A 22,404-nucleotide genomic window follows, 5' to 3' on the forward strand; every position below is an offset into this window, starting at 1 on the left:
ATTTGAAGGATGGGTCGGGTGTGTCCTTCGTGGCCCACCATATCCCAGAATTCAGAGCGCGGCCCAGCCAAACTCCAGTTTCCGGCAATGGCGGCCGCTACTAAGTTTTAAAATTACTCTTATTACTCTTTCTCGGTCACAAAATAAACTTTTAACATATTTTCAGGCGAGAATGTGGGTGTGTAAACTTCAAATATCTGCTCGGTTTATCAAGATATCGCATATTTGCAAAAGTGGTTCGATGTTTTCGGAGACGTCTGTTACCCATCAGCTCGATAGCTAGCCCAGAGCTTGAGAGTCACTGAAGCCGCCGAGAACGGCACAACTCCCGGCACATCATTTTCAGATCACCGCGGACTTTCGCTACTCAAGTTAAACGTAATATATAAGTCACTTAGACAACCTAAAAATGCTATTGTTTGGCTTTTTTCAGTGTTTTATTCGTTCGTGAGTAAATCGGTTTGGCTGAGATTAAAATTATTAGATTAGATTAGATAAAATAAAACTTTATTAATCCCCCGGGTGGTTTTCACACAGCTGAATAAACGTCAAACAGAAAACTGATTAAACAGAAGTGTGAGATGGTCGAGAATTTACGCCAGTGTCCTGTTATATTTTAGATAGCAAGGAACAGACGGCCGAGTTTATTAAACTCCACCGAGACAGCGGTGACGCTAATCAGAAGGCTAGACCGTCCAATTCCACGGCTGTTTACTTTCAGCCTACCCGACCTTCTGAGGACCCAGCCCACGTAGACCGCGAAGGCCAGGTCCTCAGGAGGATGCAGCCCATGAATTTGGACACGACCATTAGCTCCTCAGTTCACAGTAGCATCGCTCAGCTAGCATGCTAACAGCACATTTGAGTTACTCACCCCCTCCCTTGCTGTGCTGAATCATAGCATAAGCGAATCACTCAGGACTCACTAACCCCCTTCCTCCTGGCTCACAGCTCAAACGAGTTGAACGAATCACTGACTCACTCACTCACCCCCTCCCTTCCTGTTATGAATCACTCCCTCACTCACCCCCTCCCTCCTGGCTCACAGCTTCTTCTTCTTGGTTGGCAACCAATGTTAAGGCGCTTTACCGCCCCCTGGCTCACAGCTCAGTGGACATTTAGATGAGAAAATATATATTTGACACATTTAAGGAAAATACCAATAAAATAAAATAAAAATAAATAAATGTTCCCTTTAGAATTTTTTTGCTCTTTTTTGCTCTAAAGAAAATAGTTGTTTTCTTTTACAATCATTCATCTTAGCAGTAGAATTTACATTAAAAGAGAAACAAATTAAGTTTGAGTGAAAATATACACTTTTGCACCCTCTGGTCAACTGACTCAGTGACTCAAATGACTCAAGAAACCCGATTCACTTTGGTGAGTGACTCATTAAAACTCGATTCAGTAAAAAGAATCGAATTTACCATCACTATTGCTAGCTAAAACACCGGTGTCGGCACATAAGGATGCTGTCATAGGCTGTCAACGTTGATTAGCTGCATATATACGAATGTGAATCGCATCATTGGCTGGACTATGGGATAAAGTGGCATCGTTCTAATCCCATACAGGAGCAGCCAGTCACTTACTGAATAACACTGCAAAACAGAATAACACAAGCAAAAACTGGGTCAACCCCCCACTGACACCTTAATGTGGGCTTAATGATGACACGATGCCCACGTCTCCCAAAGAATTCACACCTGTATTCATGTAAACTCGGCCACACCCACCTTGATTCAGACCCTGAAACCTGTGAGCCTAACGGTGAATACAGGGACAGTCAACAACTCTTAGGACCGCCTTGAATCCCAGTGGAGGTTAAATACCTGGCTCTCTCCAGCAAACTTTAGATCTGGACTCCAGTTTTCTTCACTTGCTGTTCCTCTGCAGGCTGATTTAGCTGAACTCAAGAAGATTTTTGAAGCTCTCAACACAAGATTAGGTGAATACTGGGCCAACCATCGCAGGACTATGAACGCTCCTCACTGGACTCCTCACTGGACTCCTCACTGGACTCCTCACTGGACTCCTCACTGGTCTCCTCACTGGTCTCCTCAGTGGACTCCTGGGGGACTGGAGCCCTCCATGAACTCATATCTGATTCCAAACCTCCACCAAGATGTGGGAATGAACACACAGGAGCTGGCTGTGACCGTTCCTAAGCCTGTGCACGTAAAGAAGGGGATGTTTTCTGAGCTGCACAGTAATGTTTCAGAAGCTGGCATCCCGGTCACTGCAACACATTTTGACCTGCAGCGGGAAATGCTCTGGATGGGAAACTACACGGTAAGAGCCAAAATGATGTTTCAGCAGAGTTTGTTTCTTCTACATTCACCTTAAACGTTGCACTCTGTAATATTTTATATTTGTGCTCTTCTCTTAGGGTCATGTACAATCCTTCCTTGGACCTACAATGGCACACTACTCTTCTTTCCAAGTGCACGCAACTGATGCCATCAGACACATGCAGAGTTTGGACACAGGCGTGCTGTTCCTTTCTAAATGCAACCTCAGATGTTACACTTGTGGAGGCCTGGTCATGTCTGATTATCGGTAAGTCTTACATTGATTGTTGATGACCTGAAGCTGTGAAATTTTTCCTTATGTTATTGAATTAATGGCCATTTTTGGTGCTTTGCAGGATGGAAGAAGGAGCTGATATGCACAGTCTCCTCATGACTGATAACATGCTGCTCATGGGGGAATTACAAAACTATGTGGCTGAAGTTGACTTGAATACACTTCAAGAAACTCAAAAAGTAAGACACCAGGCTTATGTTTATCAAAATCCACAACTATCTATGCTTACAACACTGGCACATCACAGACCGGACTTCACAGCGGGTGTCTGACTGTCTGCTGTCTTGATTGTCCTTCCAGTTCACAGTGGAGACACCTGGAGTGACAATAATGCGTCAGACCAATCATTTCTTTTTCTTTAGGCACCCTTCTAAGTATCACCTGATTGCATCAGTTTGATGAGGTTTGGTTTATATCACTCTAACACTGACCCTCTGTTGATAACAGGTGACCCTTCGAGACTTGCATACATTTAGGACACAAAACTTTGATGCATTTCCTGGCGGCCTGTCAGACTTTGATGTTCACGGAAACCTCTTGGCTGTGAGTGGGTTCTCCAGCCGAGGGCCGAATGAACGTTTCCTCATGGTGTATGACCTCCGCAGGATGCAAGCTGCAACCCCCCTTTGGGTGCATGTGGATCCCTTCTTCGTGCGCTTCATTCCTACCTACACGTCACGGCTCGCAATCATCTCACAGACAGGTATGAAGCTGGCCTGGAATCATAACCTGTGGCCCTGCTCTCCCATCCCCACTGTCCAGGCTACACCCAGCTCAAGGTAACATAATCACCAATGAGACTGTAGAGTTTGCATTAGAGCATGCATAAATATTGTTGTCAGATCCAATAAAAGTTTGTAAGATAATGTTGAGTCTTCCCCAGTTGACATAAATGGTTTGCTCAATATTTTAAAAGCAGTTCTCAAAATGAGAGTCTCATGTAGTTCCCATTAAAGGTTTCCATCTAAAACATGTTTCTTTTCAACAGATGGGCTCCTGGGATGGAGCCAGAAATCCCACAAACTATTGAAACAGTTGGCTTCAACAGTTATGTGGAAAATCCTTACGCCTGCCCCTTTAACCAGGTAAGTAAAAAACTGTTTTAAACTCTCATTTTTACAATATTATCACAAATTTTTAAAAAAGTTAAACCCATTTCCACGTGGTGTATTTTAAGTTTTTTCCCATTTGTTGTTTGCAGGTCCCTGCCAATGAAGAAGGGACACCTGGTCATGGTTATTACAACCACGTCCCTGAATCTCCAACACAGAGTGATGAAGAGCCGCTCCTTCACACTGTTCCAGAAAAGTACAGAAAGGTTGGACTTGCTATGTTTCACCCTGGTGTTCATAGAGATACAGTTAATTATAAGATGTAACAATAAGATTGCTACAAGCTTTGATTTCCAAAACATGTGATGAAGATGTGTTTGTTGTGCTTCAGGTGACAATTAAATACTCTAAATGTGGACGGGAAGATTTTGACTTCAAACATTACAACAGGACGTTGTTTGCTGGCCTGGAGCCGCAGATTCCCAACGCCTACTGTAACTGCATGATCCAGGTAAGAAGCTGAAGATTCACAATGTGTTTGGTACGTTTTATTGTTAATATGAGACAATTTGTAAAACTTTCTATGTGGCTTTTATGTTTGCATCTTAGGTGTTATACTTCATGGAGCCAGTTCGCTGCCTTGTTCAGAATCATTCGTGCCACAAGGAGTTTTGTTTAGCTTGTGAACTCGGCTTCCTCTTCCACATGTTGGATTTGTCACAAGGAGATCCATGTCAGGTACATTTCTTCCTTTTTTTTAGCAACAAGCAAATTTTCAATCTGTTGGGGATTGCAAGACTCTTACATTGAAATCTCATTTTGTTGTAACTGCCCAAAATAACCTCCAATGTCTTCTTCCTTAAGGCCAGCAACTTCCTCAGAGCACTTCGAAACATCCCTGAAGCCAAAGAGATGGGCCTGATCCTCTCAAACTGTGAGGAGACAACGGGAACAGTCGAGCTAGGTCGCTTAATCCAGAGATGGAATCACTTCATGCTCTACCAGCTCTTCCAGGAGACACAGGAGCAGGAGGATCCACGGGCCTACAGGACACCCAGGAGCAGGTAAAACACTTCGTTGTTGACCTGCAGTCTTACTGGACACTGTCCCAGTCTTATCATTAAGTTTGTTTATAAATGCAGAGTTTTCCTTCTGGTTTCTGAAACTGTGATTTGTGTTTCAGTTGCAGTTCTCTGGGCTCCTCTGGCGACTCTGTCATTAGAGAGCTGTTTTGTTCTGAAGTTGAGAACCGCAGCCTGTGTCTCTGTGGCATAGAAACAGTCCACTCCTCCCTCATGTTGCTGTTCAACATGCATTACCCCGACTCTCAAGGTGAGTCTGAGAGCACTGAGAGCATGGATATCTGTCACTGTGAATTACTCTGTCTTTGAAGCTTGAACTATTAATGATTACATAACGGTTTGAATGAATTTAGTTTTTGAATGAGCAGAGGGAAATATCTGCTTGACTTGATGTATACACTGATATTCATTTTACTTTGACACTTCAGGAAAAAGAATGAAGGAGCATGACTTTGCTGAGATCCTGAAGAAAAGCATCTGCCTGCAGCAGAGATCTCACACATGGTGTGAAAACTGTGACAAGTATCACCTCACAGTGAGTTACAGCTTTCATTCACTCATAATGACAAATCATTTATGGTTGATTGTTGCCTGTTGTGCAGGGTAATCATTAGTGTGAATGCTTGAAAAGCATTCACAGTATTGTTCTTCGAATCTTTATTATTATTTTTCCGTACGTTTTTTGGACTCTATCTCCTTCAAAACCGTTCAACTTAGAAAAACCATTCAAACACCATTAGATTCCTCTTCTTTTGGACATGTGTGCTTGTATTTTTCTCATTTTAACATTTATATTTTTAAATTTATTCAACTTTTTCAACAAAAATTTCCCATGTATTTCAATGGGAGATCCTTCAAATTCTCCTTCAACTTACTCCTCTTTCAACTGTATCTACTTCCACATACGTTGACATAGAGCCACCATTCAAACTTTAAAACGAAGCCAAGACGTTCAACTATTCAACTTGTATTTATCTTTTCAATATCTATTATACTTTTTCTTCAGTTCCAGTTTAAGTTTCATGATGTTTTTCATCCGTTTCAGAGTTTATAATGGGTGTGTATGGGACGGAATGTTGGGGCTAGAGTGAGACAGCTCAACTGCTAGAGTGAGAGGAGGGGGGGAATTAATCTTAAAATCTTTTCTTAAAACTGCTGCTGTGTTCACAATGTTCGCTCTACAGCCATCATTTTACCCTCAAAACGTAGCCATCGCTGTCCTCTTTCATCCAATGTGTTTATTATTGTAATAGGTGTTATGGTTCTTTCATAAATGTCACCAATGCACAGCCTCCTCCCTCCAACTCTTCCATAGACTCCAATGTTAAAATGGCTCAGAAGGTTTGTCTGAAAATCAGAAGTACAGGCTGTCTTTACACTGTCACCACATCCATATAATAAACTCCACAGGCATGAAAATTGAGAATTCAGTAGACTAGACATTGCTGCCGCTCACTGTGAAAGAATTTTGTCAATACGACTTGTACTTTTCATTTGGGAGCGATTTGTTTCAGGCTGACTTTTCTGTTCATTTTAAGCAGCAAAAGTGAGGCGCATGTCTGTGTGCGTGTGTATGGAGCCATTGGGTGCAGTCACTATAGCAACCAGGCTTACACCTGCCTGCTTAATGAGCTCTGTCTCTCACTCTGCCAAGATTCATCTTAAACACTTCTCTTTCAACTGCTGCTGTGTCCACAGTGTTTGCTCTACAGCCATCATTTTACCCTCAAAACGTAGCCATTGTTCTTCTCTTTCCAACACCGTGTCTTTCAAAGCTCAGACATTTAAACTTTTTTAAACTGTGTGGATCCAAGTGGAGGGATCACATTTTAGTCATTCAGTGATTTAAAGAATATGAACTTTTAATATTCATTCAGATGTTTTCTGACTCTAAATTTTCTTTTCTCATTTCTTAGGTTTTTCTAATTTACATTTAAAACTTTTTCAGCTATTTTCCAACTTCTTCTGTGTGGATGTCAGCTTTTAGCAGTTCAGCACTTTTTTTTCAGGCGAAAACTTCTGTATTTTTCATTTCATTCAAAATTTTTAACTTAAATTCAGCAATTAATTCATTTCAATGCATACATTCAGATTCAAGCATTCACACTGCAGTTTCTTCAGAAAATGCACTTTCTAGTTTCTTTGTGTTACACTGTAGGTGCAGACACGCAACATTCGACGTCTCCCAGATGTTTTGGTGATAAACTGTGAGGTGAACAGCAGCAAAGAGGCCGAATTCTGGAAGGTTCAGGCCGAGGTAAGCGACTGATTCACTGTGTTTAAATACAGTTAAAAGAAACAATGAAACTCATGATTTAGCTGTTCATTATTTACATGATTGTCCATGTTTCTGTTTTTATAGTATGCCTTCAACAAATCCATGCAGAAGACAGATCAGGATCAGCGTCACGTGTGGATCCCCGCCACTCTCAAGATGTCCCTCAGCAAAAGTCAGAGACTGGAGATCAGCAGCTGGCCTGAGGGCGAGGAGGTGAGGACTTAGATTTTCAGCTGATCTTTGCACTTGAAGAAATAATTTGATTAACTTATCAATACCAAGTTAAAATTTGAATTAAAAAATAATCCATATTTGCAGGAACAATATTTTTTAAAACATTATTACGCTAATCTGAAGCATTTCTGATTTTGAACTATAGGTTGGTTTTAGTGCTTTTGTTTCTGTAACACATGAATTTGCCAACTTTTGTGAAATGAAAGTTTATCTTACCTTTTCTCTGTTACTAGTTAAGTGCTGCTGAAGAGGCGGAGGGAGCTTCTCTGTATGACTTGGTGGTCACGGTGCCACACATCCTGGACTCTGGTCTGGTCGCACACATCAAAGTGGGTGAGACCTACCATCAAAGAAAAGAGGTGAGTGACGCGCAGATAAGAATAGTTTGACATCTGCTGACTACAAAAAGTTTAAATTGTAACATTCAAAATGATTTTATTATTTCAGGGAGTCTCTCGCCAGCAGTGGTACCTCTTCAATGACTTCCTCATTGAGTCGATTGAGAAGGTAAGGATCCTAGATAAGATTCCTGCTTGTTTATTCATTAATGTGTGCAGTCATTTAAAAATGTTTCTCCTTTTGTTTTCAGAGTGAGGCTGCACAGTTTGATGTGAGCTGGAAAGTGCCAGCCATCCTGTGTTACGCCAAGAGAAACTACCACACCAAATACGACCTCCGCAGTGAGTGTCAGCACAATCAGTCTGAAGTCAAATCCGACTTATATCGGACTCAGAAGCAGAGGAAGACAGACGCCACTTTCATCCCACTGACAGTCAGTGAGATGCCGCGGGCTGGTGACCTGGTGGGGCTGGACGCTGAGTTTGTAAAGCTCAGTGAGGTAAGTCTGGCTATGACACCATCATTAATTATAATATAGGATTAAAAACAATTTTAAATATTCCTTGTACATATTTTCAGTAGTTCAGCTAATCTGACTAATGCATTTAAAACAAATCTGACCCCTGAATGTGTGCGTCTGCAGGAGGAAGCAGTGCTGCACAGCGACGGCACCAAATCGACCATTACGCCCAGTCAGATGTCTGTGGCCAGGATCACCTGTGTGAGGGGTCAGGGACCCAACGAGGGGGTCCCCTTCATCGATGACTACATCTCCACTCAGGAGCAGGTGAGAAGCTGCAGAGAGAAAAGACCACGATGACCTAAAAGAATGAATATATAATGTTTAAAGGATCCACCTGCTAACTTGTCAATTTGTTCTTCCAGGTGGTCGACTATTTGACAAAATACTCTGGAATCGAACCTGGAGACCTGGATGCCACAGTATCCTCTAAGCACGTGACCACGCTGAAGTCGACCTACCTGAAGCTACGCTTCCTCATCGACTCAGGAGTTCGCTTCGTCGGCCACGGCCTGCAGAATGACTTTCGTGTCATTAATTTAGTGGTACGTTATTTCATCAGTTTCAAATTTCAAATTAGTTCAAAAAGTTTAAAGATGTGATTTTTTTTAGATGTGCTGTAATTTTAATGTTTTTTATTTTCTGTTTCTTAAGGTTCCCAAAGATCAAGTTATCGACACTGTCCACCTCTTCCGATTGCCCTACAAGAGGATGATTTCTCTGAAATTCCTTGCTTGGTATTTTCTTGGTAAGTTAGTAGAAATAAAAAAACAAAAAACAAAATCAAATCCAAATAATCCAAATATGAGTCTGTAATCGAATTAAATCACATTATTACTGTGAGAGGGATTAGAAGGTAATTATGTAAACTGGATAATCCGCTCATATTACCGTCAGTATTAAGTTAAGTATTCAGTATTAAGTCAGTAGAGTTCATGATGTTTTAGTTGTCATCAAACCCATCTTGGAATTAAATCTAAACACTAAAGTATTTAGAGGCTTTTTTGAGTTCATGCACTAAAGCATATGTGTTAATTCCTCATATCCACACTGTAATCTGAAGCTGAACACTTTCATTTTAATCATTCCTGACCTTTTTTCATGTCCACAGGCCTCAACATCCAGGGAGAAACCCACGACAGCACGGAGGACTCATGCACGGCCCTGAAGCTTTACAGGAAGTACCTGGAGCTGTATCAGGAAGGAGGGAATCATTACGTGACGAAGGTGCTCTACGAAGTCTACGACAAAGGCTTCCAGCTGAACTGGAAAGTCCCGGATTTGGATGCGAGATAGGCCGTCTGAGTGGACTGAATGCACTCTCCTTCCATCCACAGGTGCTGCTGTGCTTCCCTCTGGGACTGTGAGCAACACCATGACCTGAAGATGCTCGGGCTGCTTATTCTGTATCATATTTTATAGTTATTTGCTTTGAGTCAGTGACTCAGTTGTTTTTATCATATCTAAATGTAAGCTTTTTATTTCAGAGAGGTTTACAGGGGAGGAAAGTGATCATTCAAAATATGAATTTGAAGCATTCTTTTTTTTTTTTTTTAAAGAAAAAGACAAAATTGTTGCATGTAAATGAAGTCATCCTGAGCACTGTAAAATGTTTGTTGTTTGATACCAGGAAGTGGAGAATGTGCATGAATCCATGAAAATCTTGATTAAAACAGATTCCAACCACAATGAATTTAGTTTGTTTTTTTCACCAGCTTCTGTGAAATCTGTTGCACTGTTCATTTTCCAGCTGGCTTTCTGTAGTTTTCTCGGAATTCAAATCGATGTAGAATTTTTCAAAAGCTGTTATTTCTCTTCTATAAATGACACATTTAATATGTTTGAAAAACGTGTCCTCAGTATTTCACCTCGAGATCTTTAAAATGCCCTAACTGGTAAGGACTGTGCTTCAAGTCCAGCATTTACAGCCACCACCTATGAAAAGTAGTAACTATACTTTAACAGAGGTGCTTCATTTAATACATCTTTAAGTCACTTTGAAAGATATTTGATATAATGGTGCCCTCTGCTGGATGATCTGCACACGCTTATCGTTTCCACACAGTTGTTTTTAAAGGTTTATGACATTATTCTCATTGTTTTTCGGCTTGTTTTGTTTTGGGAACCATAAAATGAAATTGTTCGAGCTCCTTGTCTGGTCTTACCAACAACTCTACAAGTAAAACCAAACATACAGTTAGTAATGATCCAGGAGATATGTTAAAAATCTACACAACACAGTGGATTTCAATGTTCCACGAAAGACTGTGTAAATCTACACAGAGTATAGTAATCCTGTTCAGCTGGATATGAGGAGGTCAGGGATGAATGTGCTCTATAGTCTCAATAATATTAAAGCAATAGTGTAATCACAATACTGATAACTGGGAGGCTTAAAAACGAGCTATTACAGTCTCGGAAATATTGCAATATCGAAAATAATACTAAAATAAATTATTCGATTTTTTTTTTTGTCAATATGTAGCGAGTAAGACAGTCAAGGCCTTTGAACCAATTCAAGGCTCCAAAATCAACAAATTCTGTGTGAGAGAGGAAGCATTTTTTCAGGGGTATAAAAGTCCAAAGAAGGCCGTAACTCTTTCCGTGCCAGAGTATTGTTTAAACTTAAAAGTCACTCAGAAGTCACCAAACACTCAGGACTCTTGAGAAGATCGTGAAGTAGACTTATAACACTATGAATGGCGGGTGTGAAGCTGATACCCAGGTCCAGATTTAGTATCAGTCCGCACAACGCAAAAACCTCTTTTGGGTCACAAAGCTGCTGTCGTGGTTACCCGAAGAGGTGCAGTGTTAGTTTTATGATGAATTTACGAAAATGCTTCCATGTGAGTGGAAATTTCTTTGGGTGATGTGCTTACAGTGCGCTAATTCGTGTGATTAATATACAAAGATGTAAACATTTAATTTCAACAATTCCCAGCCAAACGCAGCGCAAAGCAGCAGCTTACACATGAGCACATCCGAAGGAGCAAAATAAAAGAGTGTAAGAAGTTTTATAAAAGATTCTCTCTGAAAACAGTGTGACGGTTAAGATAAAGATAGTTAAAGATGAGGCTGAAGCAGAATCAACCCGGTTTTCTATAAGGATGAGCTCGTCTCTTAGGAATTGTTGGGACTGACGCCAAAGACACCAAAACTTTATTTATTTATTTATTTATTATTAAGTTACTAGAATCGAAACAGACAGGACAGATAGGGAAGAGCAAGATAAAGAAAAGAGAAGTCGGGATAAGGCTCAACAAAAGGAGGGGGGAAGAAAAATAGATGGAAGAGAGACAGAGAGAAAAGACACTAAAAATCAAGTTGATCACCTGTTGGGGGGGGAGAACAGCACAGAAGAGTAACCACAGCAACAACCAACATAACCATAAGTAACAGTAAATAATAAATATTGAATGTTACTGAGCAGCACACAAGTCCGACAACACACACCTGTGTGCGTGTAGATCCATATATTCACAAGGGTTCTCCATGTAACTGTCTAATAGTAGGTGTGGGGAGCCCTGCCCCCTCAGGACATGAAGCCGGAATGAAGGAGATCCAGGCCCGAGACATCTACAGGCCCCACAGAGCACGAGAGTGTAGCAAAGTAACTGTGCGAATTGCTCGTTATTTTCCGCAGGCTGTGTGGAGCTTTGTCTTATTAAAGTCTGACACTGACAAGGTCACACTAACAGCTGCATTTTGATATTTGAATATCGTGGTTATGTTTTGATGAGAGAAGAAAAAAAATGAAGTAGACGAAAATCGCTCCGCTGAAATGGTCGAGAGATTTCAATTATGGGTCGATCTGTGTGAGGATATTAAAAAAGAAAAGTTCATCTCAGTTTTGCGGTTCCATAAAACATCAGTATTATTCCTGAAGAGCGGAAACGATGAGACAGAGAGGGAGCACAACATTTTGATCCCAACCCTCATATTTCCCTGTTAACAATTAAAGAATACCTAATTAGGACCTGATTGAAAAGCTGATTAAAATGAGAAATGTGTTCCTAATGTGGCCCAAATGGACACTTTCATTCTAAGCAGGACACAAATGTGTTCCGTTAGTCACAGCTAAACATAAAATTACAATAACAAAAATATGAGCAAGCACTGTAAAAAAAAAAATCCGTAAAAATACAGTACAATCTACTGTATAAACGTGAAGGAATTTTCCGTATTAGTCATTTACAGGTATTTTTCTGTATTTCTCAACTACTGCAATGCATTGTGGGAAAAAGGACCCAAAAAGGAGGGAAAAGTCAGAGCAAGAGCAGCCATTAGACTTCTTTCAGGCTTCATCTGGATTTTGGACTCTGGAGTTGGAGAAACTGCCTTCAAATTTACGTGGTAAGTATTAAAACTCATGTTTTCTTTTATTAAAATGATTTTTTTCAAAAGACTCCGCATTTTTATTTAGAAAGAATTGTTAATTTATTTGTTAACTGGTTTCGGCTGTCTCCAGACAAGTCAGGAATATTTTGCTGACTCATTTTTTAAATAATCTTTATTTAGGTTTAACATGCCTTAAGCTTTTCATTTTAGTTAATGTTAAAAATAATTTTTACTGTGATACCACCAGTTTTGCCCTTCAGTGGCTGAACCAGTTTTCATAAATATTATAGTTAGCTGTCTGTGTCTCTCTGGGTATTACACAGCTGTGACTACTAACTAGCTAATTAGCGAAAGTGGAAAAGTGAGAACTTCATTGTATGTATAGAGAGGAAGAAATTATTTTAGGAGTCTAATAAGTACTATATCAATACCTGTGTTTTACAGTTGGCTCTACTGTACACTTTAAAGGGTTTCAGGCAAAGTTACACTAACCCTAGTTTAAGCCTCAGACCTTCCTGGCTGACGCTAGCAAATGCTAATGTTAGCCTCTGATTTGGGCTGCTAAAGTAAAGACTTTTAGCTAGCTGACCAGCATAGATTATTTCGGTGGTTAACAGACTGTAGTGGTAATATTATTGAAAGTATAGTTTCACCTCATTACATTTACAATTATGTCTATTTTGTAGCACATAGAAATGTTTAGTTAATATTTGCAGACGGACACATTTTCCCTGTAACTGTGTTTTTACTCCAACATTTGTTGAAAATGTAATTTATGAAATGCTGAGCAGCATTTCTAGTATGTGGAATATTTCTGGCACCCCACTGTGCTAATGTGATTAAATACTAATAATTATTACTAAAAAATTCAATAATTAACCAATAATAACTATATCTTGATTGAATTATATTGTAAGTGCAGTGCTGGTGTGCAGGAGCTTTATATGCCTTGTGGGGGATGCTGACATATTATAAACTGTTATGTCTATATCAAGCTTTTAGCCAAATATAAGCAGAGATATTTGTATCTTTCTTAAAAATTCAGATCCTTAGAGATTATTTGGGAAATGGATCAACAGCTATTACTACTTGAAGCACTCTAAATCCTGCAGTGGAAAAATATCCCTTATTTCACCTTTGATCACACACTTTGGTTTTCCAGTGCAGAGCAATGGCCAAGCACAGGAAAGACTTCCCCGAGTGAAAAAAAAGATGAAGATACAAGCTGGTGATGATCCAGAGCAGCTGGTCTCAGGAAATGAAGAAAAACCCTGATCACCTTTTCCACAGAAACAAGGTGAGTTTAATGTTGTGGTTGATTTAGTTTTTCAAGGTATGTATGTTACTTCAATTATAAACTGCTTTTGTTGCAACAGAATGTCGTTATGTGTATGCAACTCTATGTGAATTATAATCCTTTGTAGGGCTGTGTGATATGACCAAAATCTCATATCCCAATATAAGACATATCTCTCCTGATAACAATATATATCACAAAATAGTGCATTTTCTGTAAATTCTGTGATTCTCGGGCAACTCGACTTACGTGAAGTGTTTTCAGTTAGGCGTCGTGTACCTGGAGTCGAGTGTTTTGACCGATGCATGAAACTATACATTTTTAGACATGAGTTTAAACGGCCGCCATTTTCTTTCTGAGTATTTGTTACACGGCGTGCTGCGAGGAAAAGCCTGTTCTAACGTTGAAGTCTAAGGATTATTTTGAGCACCTGACGGCTCTTTTTTGCTTTTCATTCGTAAACTCTCTCGAAACTCTTTCATGTGATTCTTGTGTGGGTGGTTAAAGAGGTTTGTCGTGTTTGAGTGGTGGTTGGGACTGTTTTGTGCCATAATTTGCATAGTACAGTTTTCTGGTCCGTGTCAGACTTTTCATAACCAAACCATGTCCATGCTACAGAGGTAGCCCCTCGTTTAACAATAAGGTCCTCGATTTGTTTTGACTGGTCCATCTGCTTGGAGCTAGCTGGTTCTGCCTCATCCTTGCTGGCCATGCTGGTATTCTCTGTGCCTTCATCTGCGTGGTGACTGTAAGCGCCATTTATAGTTACTTGATGTTTTTATTTGAGGTCATTTGTTTGATGCATATTCTGAAATTTTATGTTTGAGAATAATGTATATCATTTCAGTTCATTTTGAAAAGTCTCAACAGAAACTTGAGCTTTATTGTGAAAGGTTTATGTGGAAAATAAACAAGCGGACGGCAGAGCCACACGATGGTTTTACCGTCACTGTTGGTAACGAAAGTACGCGTAAAAACAGTCGCTTGTCCATCCATAGTGTGGTTATTTTAAGTATAAGAGAAGGAGAGAACTTTAAGAAATAATATAGCCACTACAGTGACCATCAAAACCATGAAAAAAAATATTGCCGTAAACAGTTTATTTTGCATCACCACAAAACAAATGATAGCGTATAATATGAAACGATAGACATTTTTATATCGTCATCTGATATATATCGTCATATCGCACCATCCTAATCCTTTTTTTGTTTCTGTTGTTTATGTTCAAGGTAAAAAAATTATAAAAATACAAACTTTTTAAAAATGTCATGTTGTTTCTCTTTTTTTCCTCAGAATAAATTGCGACTAGTCTCAATGGCTGAGATGGAGGAGCAACACAGCGACACGTTAACCAGACTGCTGCAGTTCCTGTATGAACTGAGCAACTCTAAAAATCCAAGGAAAAGCTGAGTGTATTTTATTTAAAGCTCAGATGGACCTTGATGGACTAACATGCAGGCTGCATTCAGGACTTTGTCACACTGGTATATGAAGAGTGGTAACAAGAGAAATTGTGCACACACAATGTGTCACTTTATGCTTGCTCTTCTCCAGCCTCTGGTGTCACTTTGTAGTAATTAGTCTTACTATTGTCTTATTTGTTGTGATTTAGGGTGTAAAGCACAAGCAGAAGTTTTGTTTGTAACCGTAACCTCATTTTCAGAGCCTTGTCTAACATTTAATGGTCGTGAAATATGTCAGACATTTTTCTCTACTTAAACAGCTAAGAGCATTTGAACACAGTGGAGAAAAAGGTGTGCATTAAGGATTTTGAACTATGATGTTTAAGTGTTGTCACTGCTGAGGATCCTTATTCACTACGCTGCTGTTTACAGTTTAACTTTTCATCAGAACAAGCACTTGTAATTGTACTTTGCTCCTCACTGACAAAACAAGTCCAGTAAATGCACTTTTATCTTCAAGTTTGGGACAGTAATCTGTCTTAATTTATTTTGTGCTTTAGTTATCATATGGGGAAAAGTTCTGTGGTTATCTATTCGTCCTGTTCGCATAAACCCAAAGTTCAGGAACATCTTCTTTAGATCTGTTCAGTTTTATTCATGTGGCATGACTTAAACAGTCAAGTATGTTATATTGTAAGGTAAAGACCCCAAAGAGTTAATCTCGGACAAATGTTCACACAAATGTGAATTACATTCACTTCATTAATGAAGTGAATGCAATTCAGTAATCAAATGTGTTTGGCTATAACTGACTACATGTGTATACTGTACCATAAGTGGACAGAAAATGGATGTAAACCACACCTTAACCATTTGGCTGAGGCAAAACTACCACAAGGCAGTGATTCTAACTAAAAGGTACTCTGGATATTATTAAATGTGAACATATCGTTAAATATGACTTAACTATATTTTTTGTTTGTCAGGTGTCCTGTTTGAAGAAAACACTTGGTAGCCACTTGAATGAATATAAATAAACACATTTACATGAGGGCAACCTGATTTCAAGGAAATAAAAATGCTTAAATTTGAAAGCTTGTGAGTTATTTTGTTCATGTATCAGCTGTTTAGTCGTTTTATGACAAGATGGATGCTGTCGTTATATTTTAGTATAGTGTTTGAGTTAAGGAGAATAAAAGAATATTTAACATTAATTGTACCAATGTTGTTGTGTACAAAGCACAAATTAATTTAAAAAGTTTTAATTTATGAATTTTTGAGCATATAGTGTACTAGGTTGTAATTGCATAGAAATGTACGTTTAAGGATATAAAGAACTATATTTAATGAGATACAGTGAAAAGAAGTGCTTGGAAATAGTAATATAAACAGAAATTTCAATTTTTCTATTAACTGAAAATATCAGTTAATGATACAGAAAATATACTGTGAATAAACGGAATTTTCCGTTTTATAGCTGAAGGAAATGTCCGTAAATAGTACAGAGAGTATACTGTAAATCTACAGAATTTTCCGTTTTATCATTTACAGAAAAATCCGTCAAACTTCCGTAAAAAAACAGAAAATGTACTGGCAGAAAATTACCAGGACATTTTCCGTTTTTCTACGGAATCTTTTTTTACAGTGAGGATGGATGCTTGACTTTAATGGTAACTTTGACAATTAATTCTCATGGATTTCTGTCAATTTGCAAATTGTATGTACTATGTATAACATTTGTCTGTTTAATATAAACAATTTGTTTTATTGTGCATATCTATGAAACATAATGTGGATAAATGGGACAAAGGTTGAACTGAATCTTAACATTTATCAGATCACAGGTGAGGCTGTGTTAAAGCAGCAAGAAAAACATTTTTGAGAAACTACACTGTAAAAAAAAAACTGTCAAATTTACGGTAAAATACCGGCAGCTGTGGTAGCCAGGAATATACCGTGAAAAAAATGTGGGATCTGTAAAAGACAATACGGTATACTGGTTTTGTAACCCTAAATTTTAAGGTAGACAACGTATTATTTTACCAAAATCATGATAGAAAAAACAAATATATTTGTCAATTATACAGCAATTTAATGTAAAAATGCAACTTTCCATAGCTTTTTACGGATATTTGAGTAAAAATAAAGTTATAATATAATAATATTTACAGTAATTTGTTGTTAATTTAACAGTAATAGGATAGACCCTATTATTGTAAATAACTGTAAAAATAACAGAAATATGTTAAACCTTATTAAAACCTTTGACAGTAAAAAACACAGTGAAATTGTATAACAAATTACAGCATTTTATTTTGACCAGATACATTTTACGGTAAATTCCTGGCAACCACAGCTGCCGGTATTTTACCGCTAAAAATACAGTACAATATGAGGAACATAAATGGTTTACCGTACATTTTACATTTGCAACCGCTAAATATAGAAAAATCTAAAGATGCTCATATATAACCAAGGTAGTGAATATTACTGATAAACAATGAGAAAATTTGACATACCATTTGAAAACAGACTAAACATATCATTTCTCTATTCCTACAAAACAGCATAGATCTTGAGAATACAGCATGTGTCCATATATATGGCTGGTAATCCATGAAGGAATGAATAAACATGAAACAAAATATTACCTGCCCTGACCTATCAACAGTAATGAGTCACTGGGTCCTGCCTTGGTGAAGGAAAGGACTCAGTGGAGTTTCTAATGCGCATGGTGTCGAAGATACAAGCTCTGCAGGAGTACTTCAATGTCCATCAGGAGTTCACTTTGGACTGGCAGGATCCCTCTGCAGCAAAAAATGGACAAAGTTTGATCAGTGCTTGAGCAAAATGCACAGAAATGAACAAAACGTGCTGCCAAAAACAGATCTAATGATAAATGATTTCTTAAGTGTAAAATATACAGTTCTTAAAGGATAGCTATTGTCAAAATGCAACCTGGGCTGGTTTTTTTTTTTTTTAACTGTAAGCGAGACAAACATATATCTAAAAGCATAATTACGACAAACGAGCCGCTTTTTGAGATTGACCCGTGATTTTGTTTTGTGGTCAATAGCCAGTGAATGGGAATACTAGGGGGCGGGCATAAATTTGAGTGCATCAAAATCGATACAGTAAAAAAAAAAAAACAGCCCAGGTTGCGTTTTGGCAATAGTTATCCTTTAAATCTACTTATGTAAAAGTGATACATACAGGAGTGCAGAATTATTAGGCAAATGAGTATTTTGTCCACATCATCCTCTTCATGCATGTTGTCTTACTCCAAGCTGTATAGGCTCGAAAGCCTACTACCAATTAAGCATATTAGGTGATGTGCATCTCTGTAATGAGAAGGGGTGTGGTCTAATGACATCAACACCCTATATCAGGTGTGCATAATTATTAGGCAACTTCTTTTCCTTTGGCAAAATGGATCAAAAGAAGGACTTGACAGGCTCAGAAAAGTCAAAAATAGTGAGATATCTTGCAGAGGGATGCAGCAGTCTTAAAATTGCAAAGCTTCTGAAGCGTGATCATCGAAAAATCAAGCGTTTCATTCAAAATAGTCAACAGGTCGCAAGAAGCGTGTGGAAAAACCAAGGCGCAAAAATAACTGCCCATGAACTGAGAAAAGTCAAGCGTGCAGCTGCCAAGATGCCACTTGCCACCAGTTTGGCCATATTTCAGAGCTGCAACATCACTGGAGTGCCCAAAAGCACAAGGTGTGCAATACTCAGAGACATGGCCAAGGTAAGAAAGGCTGAAAAGACGACCACCACTGAACAAGACACACAAGCTGAAACGTCAAGACTGGGCCAAGAAATATCTCAAGACTGATTTTTCTAAGGTTTTATGGACTGATGAAATGAGAGTGAGTCTTGATGGGCCAGATGGATGGGCCCGTGGCTGGATTGGTAAGGGCAGAGAGCTCCAGTCCGACTCAGACGCCAGCAAGGTGGAGGTGGAGTACTGGTTTGGGCTGGTATCACCAAAGATGAGCTTGTGGGGCCTTTTCGGGTTGAGGATGGAGTCAAGCTCAACTCCCAGTCCTACTGCCAGTTTCTGGAAGACACCTTCTTCAAGCAGTGGTACAGGAAGAAGTCTGCATCCTTCAAGAAAAAACATGATTTTCATGCAGGACAATGCTCCATCACACGCGTCCAAGTACTCCACAGCGTGGCTGGCAAGAAAGGGTATAAAGAAGAAAAACTAATGACATGGCCTCCTTGTTCACCTGATCTGAACCCCATTGAGAACCTGTGGTCCATCATCAAATGTGAGATTTACAAGGAGGGAAAACAGTACACCTCTGAACAGTGTCTGGGAGGCTGTGGTTGCTGCTGCACGCAATGTTGATGGTGAACAGATCAAAACACTGACAGAATCCATGGATGGCAGGCTTTTGAGTGTCCTTGCAAAGAAAGGTGGCTATATTGGTCGCTGATTTGTTTTTGTTTTGTTTTGAATGTCAGAAATGTATATTTGTGAATGTGGAGATGTTATATTGGTTTCACTGGTAAAATAAATAATTGAAATGGGTATATATTTGTTTTTTGTTAAGTTGCCTAATAATTATGCACAGTAATAGTCACCTGCACACACAGATATCCCCCTAAAATAGCTAAAACTAAAAACAAACTAAAAACTACTTCCAAAAACATTCAGCTTTGATATTAATGAGTTTTTTGGGTTCACTGAGAACATGGTTGTTGTTCAATAATAAAATTATTCCTCAAAAATACAACTTGCCTAATAATTCTGCACTCCCTGTAGACAACGCAGCCCTAATCACAATCATAATTTGTTGGAAAACGTATTTAAGTTTCCTATTGATTTATCATAGAACTTGAAGTTAATGGCTGAATGCATGGTGATGAGACCTATCATTCAATCTACATTTTATAGCGTATGAAACTGCTCACCTGGACATGAACCTGAGCTCGGCTGATTAAGATTAGTGTCTCCTGTCCATCTTTCTTTAGCAAAACTTGAATAATACCACTGCTTACCTCTTATTGAATCTTTGGGTGCAGACTTAATTGAAGAGCCTCGTATAAACAGGCAGGGTGTGATGTTTAGGGAAACCAAAGAATACAGGCGCCATCATTTCTGCCAGAAGACTCATGGGTGCAACGAAGCTTTCATTGTGGACTGGCTAGATACCTTCTGCATTCAGAAAAGAAAACAAGAAGGGCATACACCATAAACAATAATAACTGACAAAAATAATGAGACAAGAAATTAAAGTAACAAAATAAGTGCAAATGAAGTTTCCCTGTGTTGCAGTGTAGCTGAATGTTTTCAACAATTTGATTTACAGTAAAACACATACCAAATATTTCCAGCCAAGGTTTGTTTCAATCTTCAGCATGTTTTTCCTGCCATTGTCTTGAAACTGTTTCATCTGTCCCTCTCATTTGATGCTGTTTACAAAAACAAAACAGCAATATTGTAAAGGAAAAAGGAAAATGAATTTAATGGAAAAAAAAAAAAAAGATTATGACCTGAAATCTCACCATTTCCTGAGAGTCACAGGTCCTTTGAGTATCCTTATGGTTTCTGCTCAAATTCAGTGTCTGAAAAGGGCAGGAACAAAACAAACCTTTTAATCATAAAGAGAGTTCTGACACTGACGTTCACACATCGCCATTGCACATGTAAACGAAGAAACCACCGCCACACCAGTGACATGGGTGGGGGCAGAGTGTCTTCGGTAAAAATGAGCCTTAAACACGCCATACCTGTTTTATGTCTGCTTGCAGCCTGCTTCAATACACCGAAAGAAACAACGTGGCTCATTCCAATGCAGTTTACAATGAAGCACGTAGCCCTTGATGACTGAACTACCTTACCACAGAAATTACAGGTTAACATAACTCCATGTACTTTGGTAATTCCTCCCTAGCAGATTAAGCACGCCAAACACAGAAACTAATCCAGAGCAATGCTTCCCTCGCAACAGTAATGCTAACTCAACTCACAAATGCTAACTAAATTCACAACCTCACTCATAAAAACGAACTGCTAAAATTATCTATAAACGCTGGGCTGGTGGATTTTTATAACAGAGATAACTTGAAGTTGCATGTACTCACCTCACCCGAACTAATTGTAAGCTGCCAGGATGTCTACAAATTCGAAGATGCTGTGGTCCAAGCAGCAATAAATGGCGCTAATATACGAGTTCAAAACTGTGTCCGTTAGCGAAGCCAACTTGAGTCTCCTGCATGAAAAAAAAGAGCGGTTGGCACACAGCTCAGCAGCGCCCGCGCTATTGGTCATTTTCAGGTGACGTCATCCCGCAATGTAATGTCGCTCTTTGTTTCTTTAGGAGGTGGTTCGAATTTGATCAGAAGTCACGTCTGCAGACCGCTGCAGCCACATCTTGCCTTGCTTCCCTTTTTTGGTGAAATGGTTCGCTCATACTGCACAATGTTGCTACCAGAATTTTTTTTTCTCTGCAATTCGAACGTAAAACGTCTGTACACAGTTTACCAGCAGTTTAGCTACCAATCAACAGCGATCACACAAACTCAAAATTTAAGGCGGACCCACTTAAGGTGGTCTGATAATATGGCGTAAAACACAACAACATAAAGTTGTTTTAAAATAATAATTAAAAAGATTATTGAAATCAATTTTATTCACAACCATAAACTTTATTTTTAACATCTTCTTTTGCTGTTGATTTTTTTTATCAGAAGGTTAACAATGATATACTGCAGGCCTAACTTTTAATCTGTATATCAGTATCTGAATTTTAAAATAAAAAAAAAATACTATCAATTTTATTGTCTTTCACTGCTGATATTTGCTTTTTGCTTTTTTTTTTTAAATGGTATTTACTGGTTGTATTATTACGGTGGACCCTATTGTTTAACATCTTGCTTCTGTAAAATGAATGTTTTTGTTTGCTTAAAATCTACAGCTTTATACTGTGAATTCCAATGTGCACAACCCGAAAAGATGTAGTTTTACTCAAATAATACCGTAAAATCTAAGTTTTTCAGACATTTTCAACATTACAATATTTAATTGTAAAATGTATGCATATTTATTTGTTTTCACAGACAGTATTTATAATTTCAACATTTTATCACAGTAAAAAACAAAGTTTTATCCAGTCTCACAATTAACGGTTATTCAATCTATTTAATACAGTAAAAGGAAGTTTTTGGTTTTACACTCCATTACCGTTGGAATTTGACGGTGTTTTGCTGTATATTTTACTGACTTTTTTTACAGTGTAGAGGATTTTACCTTTCAGAGGTC

General features: G+C 38.6%; 1 protein-coding gene and 2 long non-coding RNA genes across 3 annotated transcripts; 2 read left to right on the forward strand and 1 right to left on the reverse strand.

Annotated features, from left to right (window-relative positions):
• Positions 1-1,678: 1,678 nt before the first annotated feature.
• Positions 1,679-9,442, forward strand: LOC120435213 (PAN2-PAN3 deadenylation complex catalytic subunit PAN2-like). Its single transcript, XM_039604312.1, has 22 exons — positions 1,679-1,708; positions 1,897-2,292; positions 2,390-2,559; positions 2,648-2,765; positions 2,887-2,979; positions 3,034-3,365; positions 3,575-3,671; positions 3,788-3,904; positions 4,030-4,149; positions 4,248-4,376; positions 4,503-4,702; positions 4,822-4,970; positions 5,149-5,255; positions 6,879-6,977; positions 7,083-7,211; positions 7,466-7,591; positions 7,680-7,739; positions 7,822-8,070; positions 8,215-8,358; positions 8,457-8,636; positions 8,746-8,839; positions 9,203-9,442. Exons 1-22 carry the CDS (start codon positions 1,679-1,681, stop codon positions 9,385-9,387), a joined length of 3,324 nt encoding a protein of 1,107 aa, XP_039460246.1. The 3' UTR covers positions 9,388-9,442.
• A 2,897-nt stretch (positions 9,443-12,339) lies between these two features.
• LOC120435379 lies at positions 12,340-15,335 on the forward strand. Its single transcript, XR_005609687.1, has 3 exons — positions 12,340-12,444; positions 13,592-13,726; positions 15,023-15,335. It is a non-coding gene; the product is annotated as an uncharacterized LOC120435379 (long non-coding RNA).
• Positions 15,336-20,256: 4,921 nt separating this feature from the next.
• Positions 20,257-20,736, reverse strand: LOC120435409. Its single transcript, XR_005609708.1, has 3 exons — positions 20,649-20,736; positions 20,465-20,555; positions 20,257-20,298 (listed from the first exon to the last, which is right to left on the reverse strand). It is a non-coding gene; the product is annotated as an uncharacterized LOC120435409 (long non-coding RNA).
• Between the last annotated feature and the right edge of the window lie 1,668 nt (positions 20,737-22,404).

The sequence above is a fragment of the Oreochromis aureus genome, linkage group 20 (genome assembly GCF_013358895.1).
Source record: "Oreochromis aureus strain Israel breed Guangdong linkage group 20, ZZ_aureus, whole genome shotgun sequence".
NCBI lineage: Eukaryota > Metazoa > Chordata > Actinopteri > Cichliformes > Cichlidae > Oreochromis > Oreochromis aureus.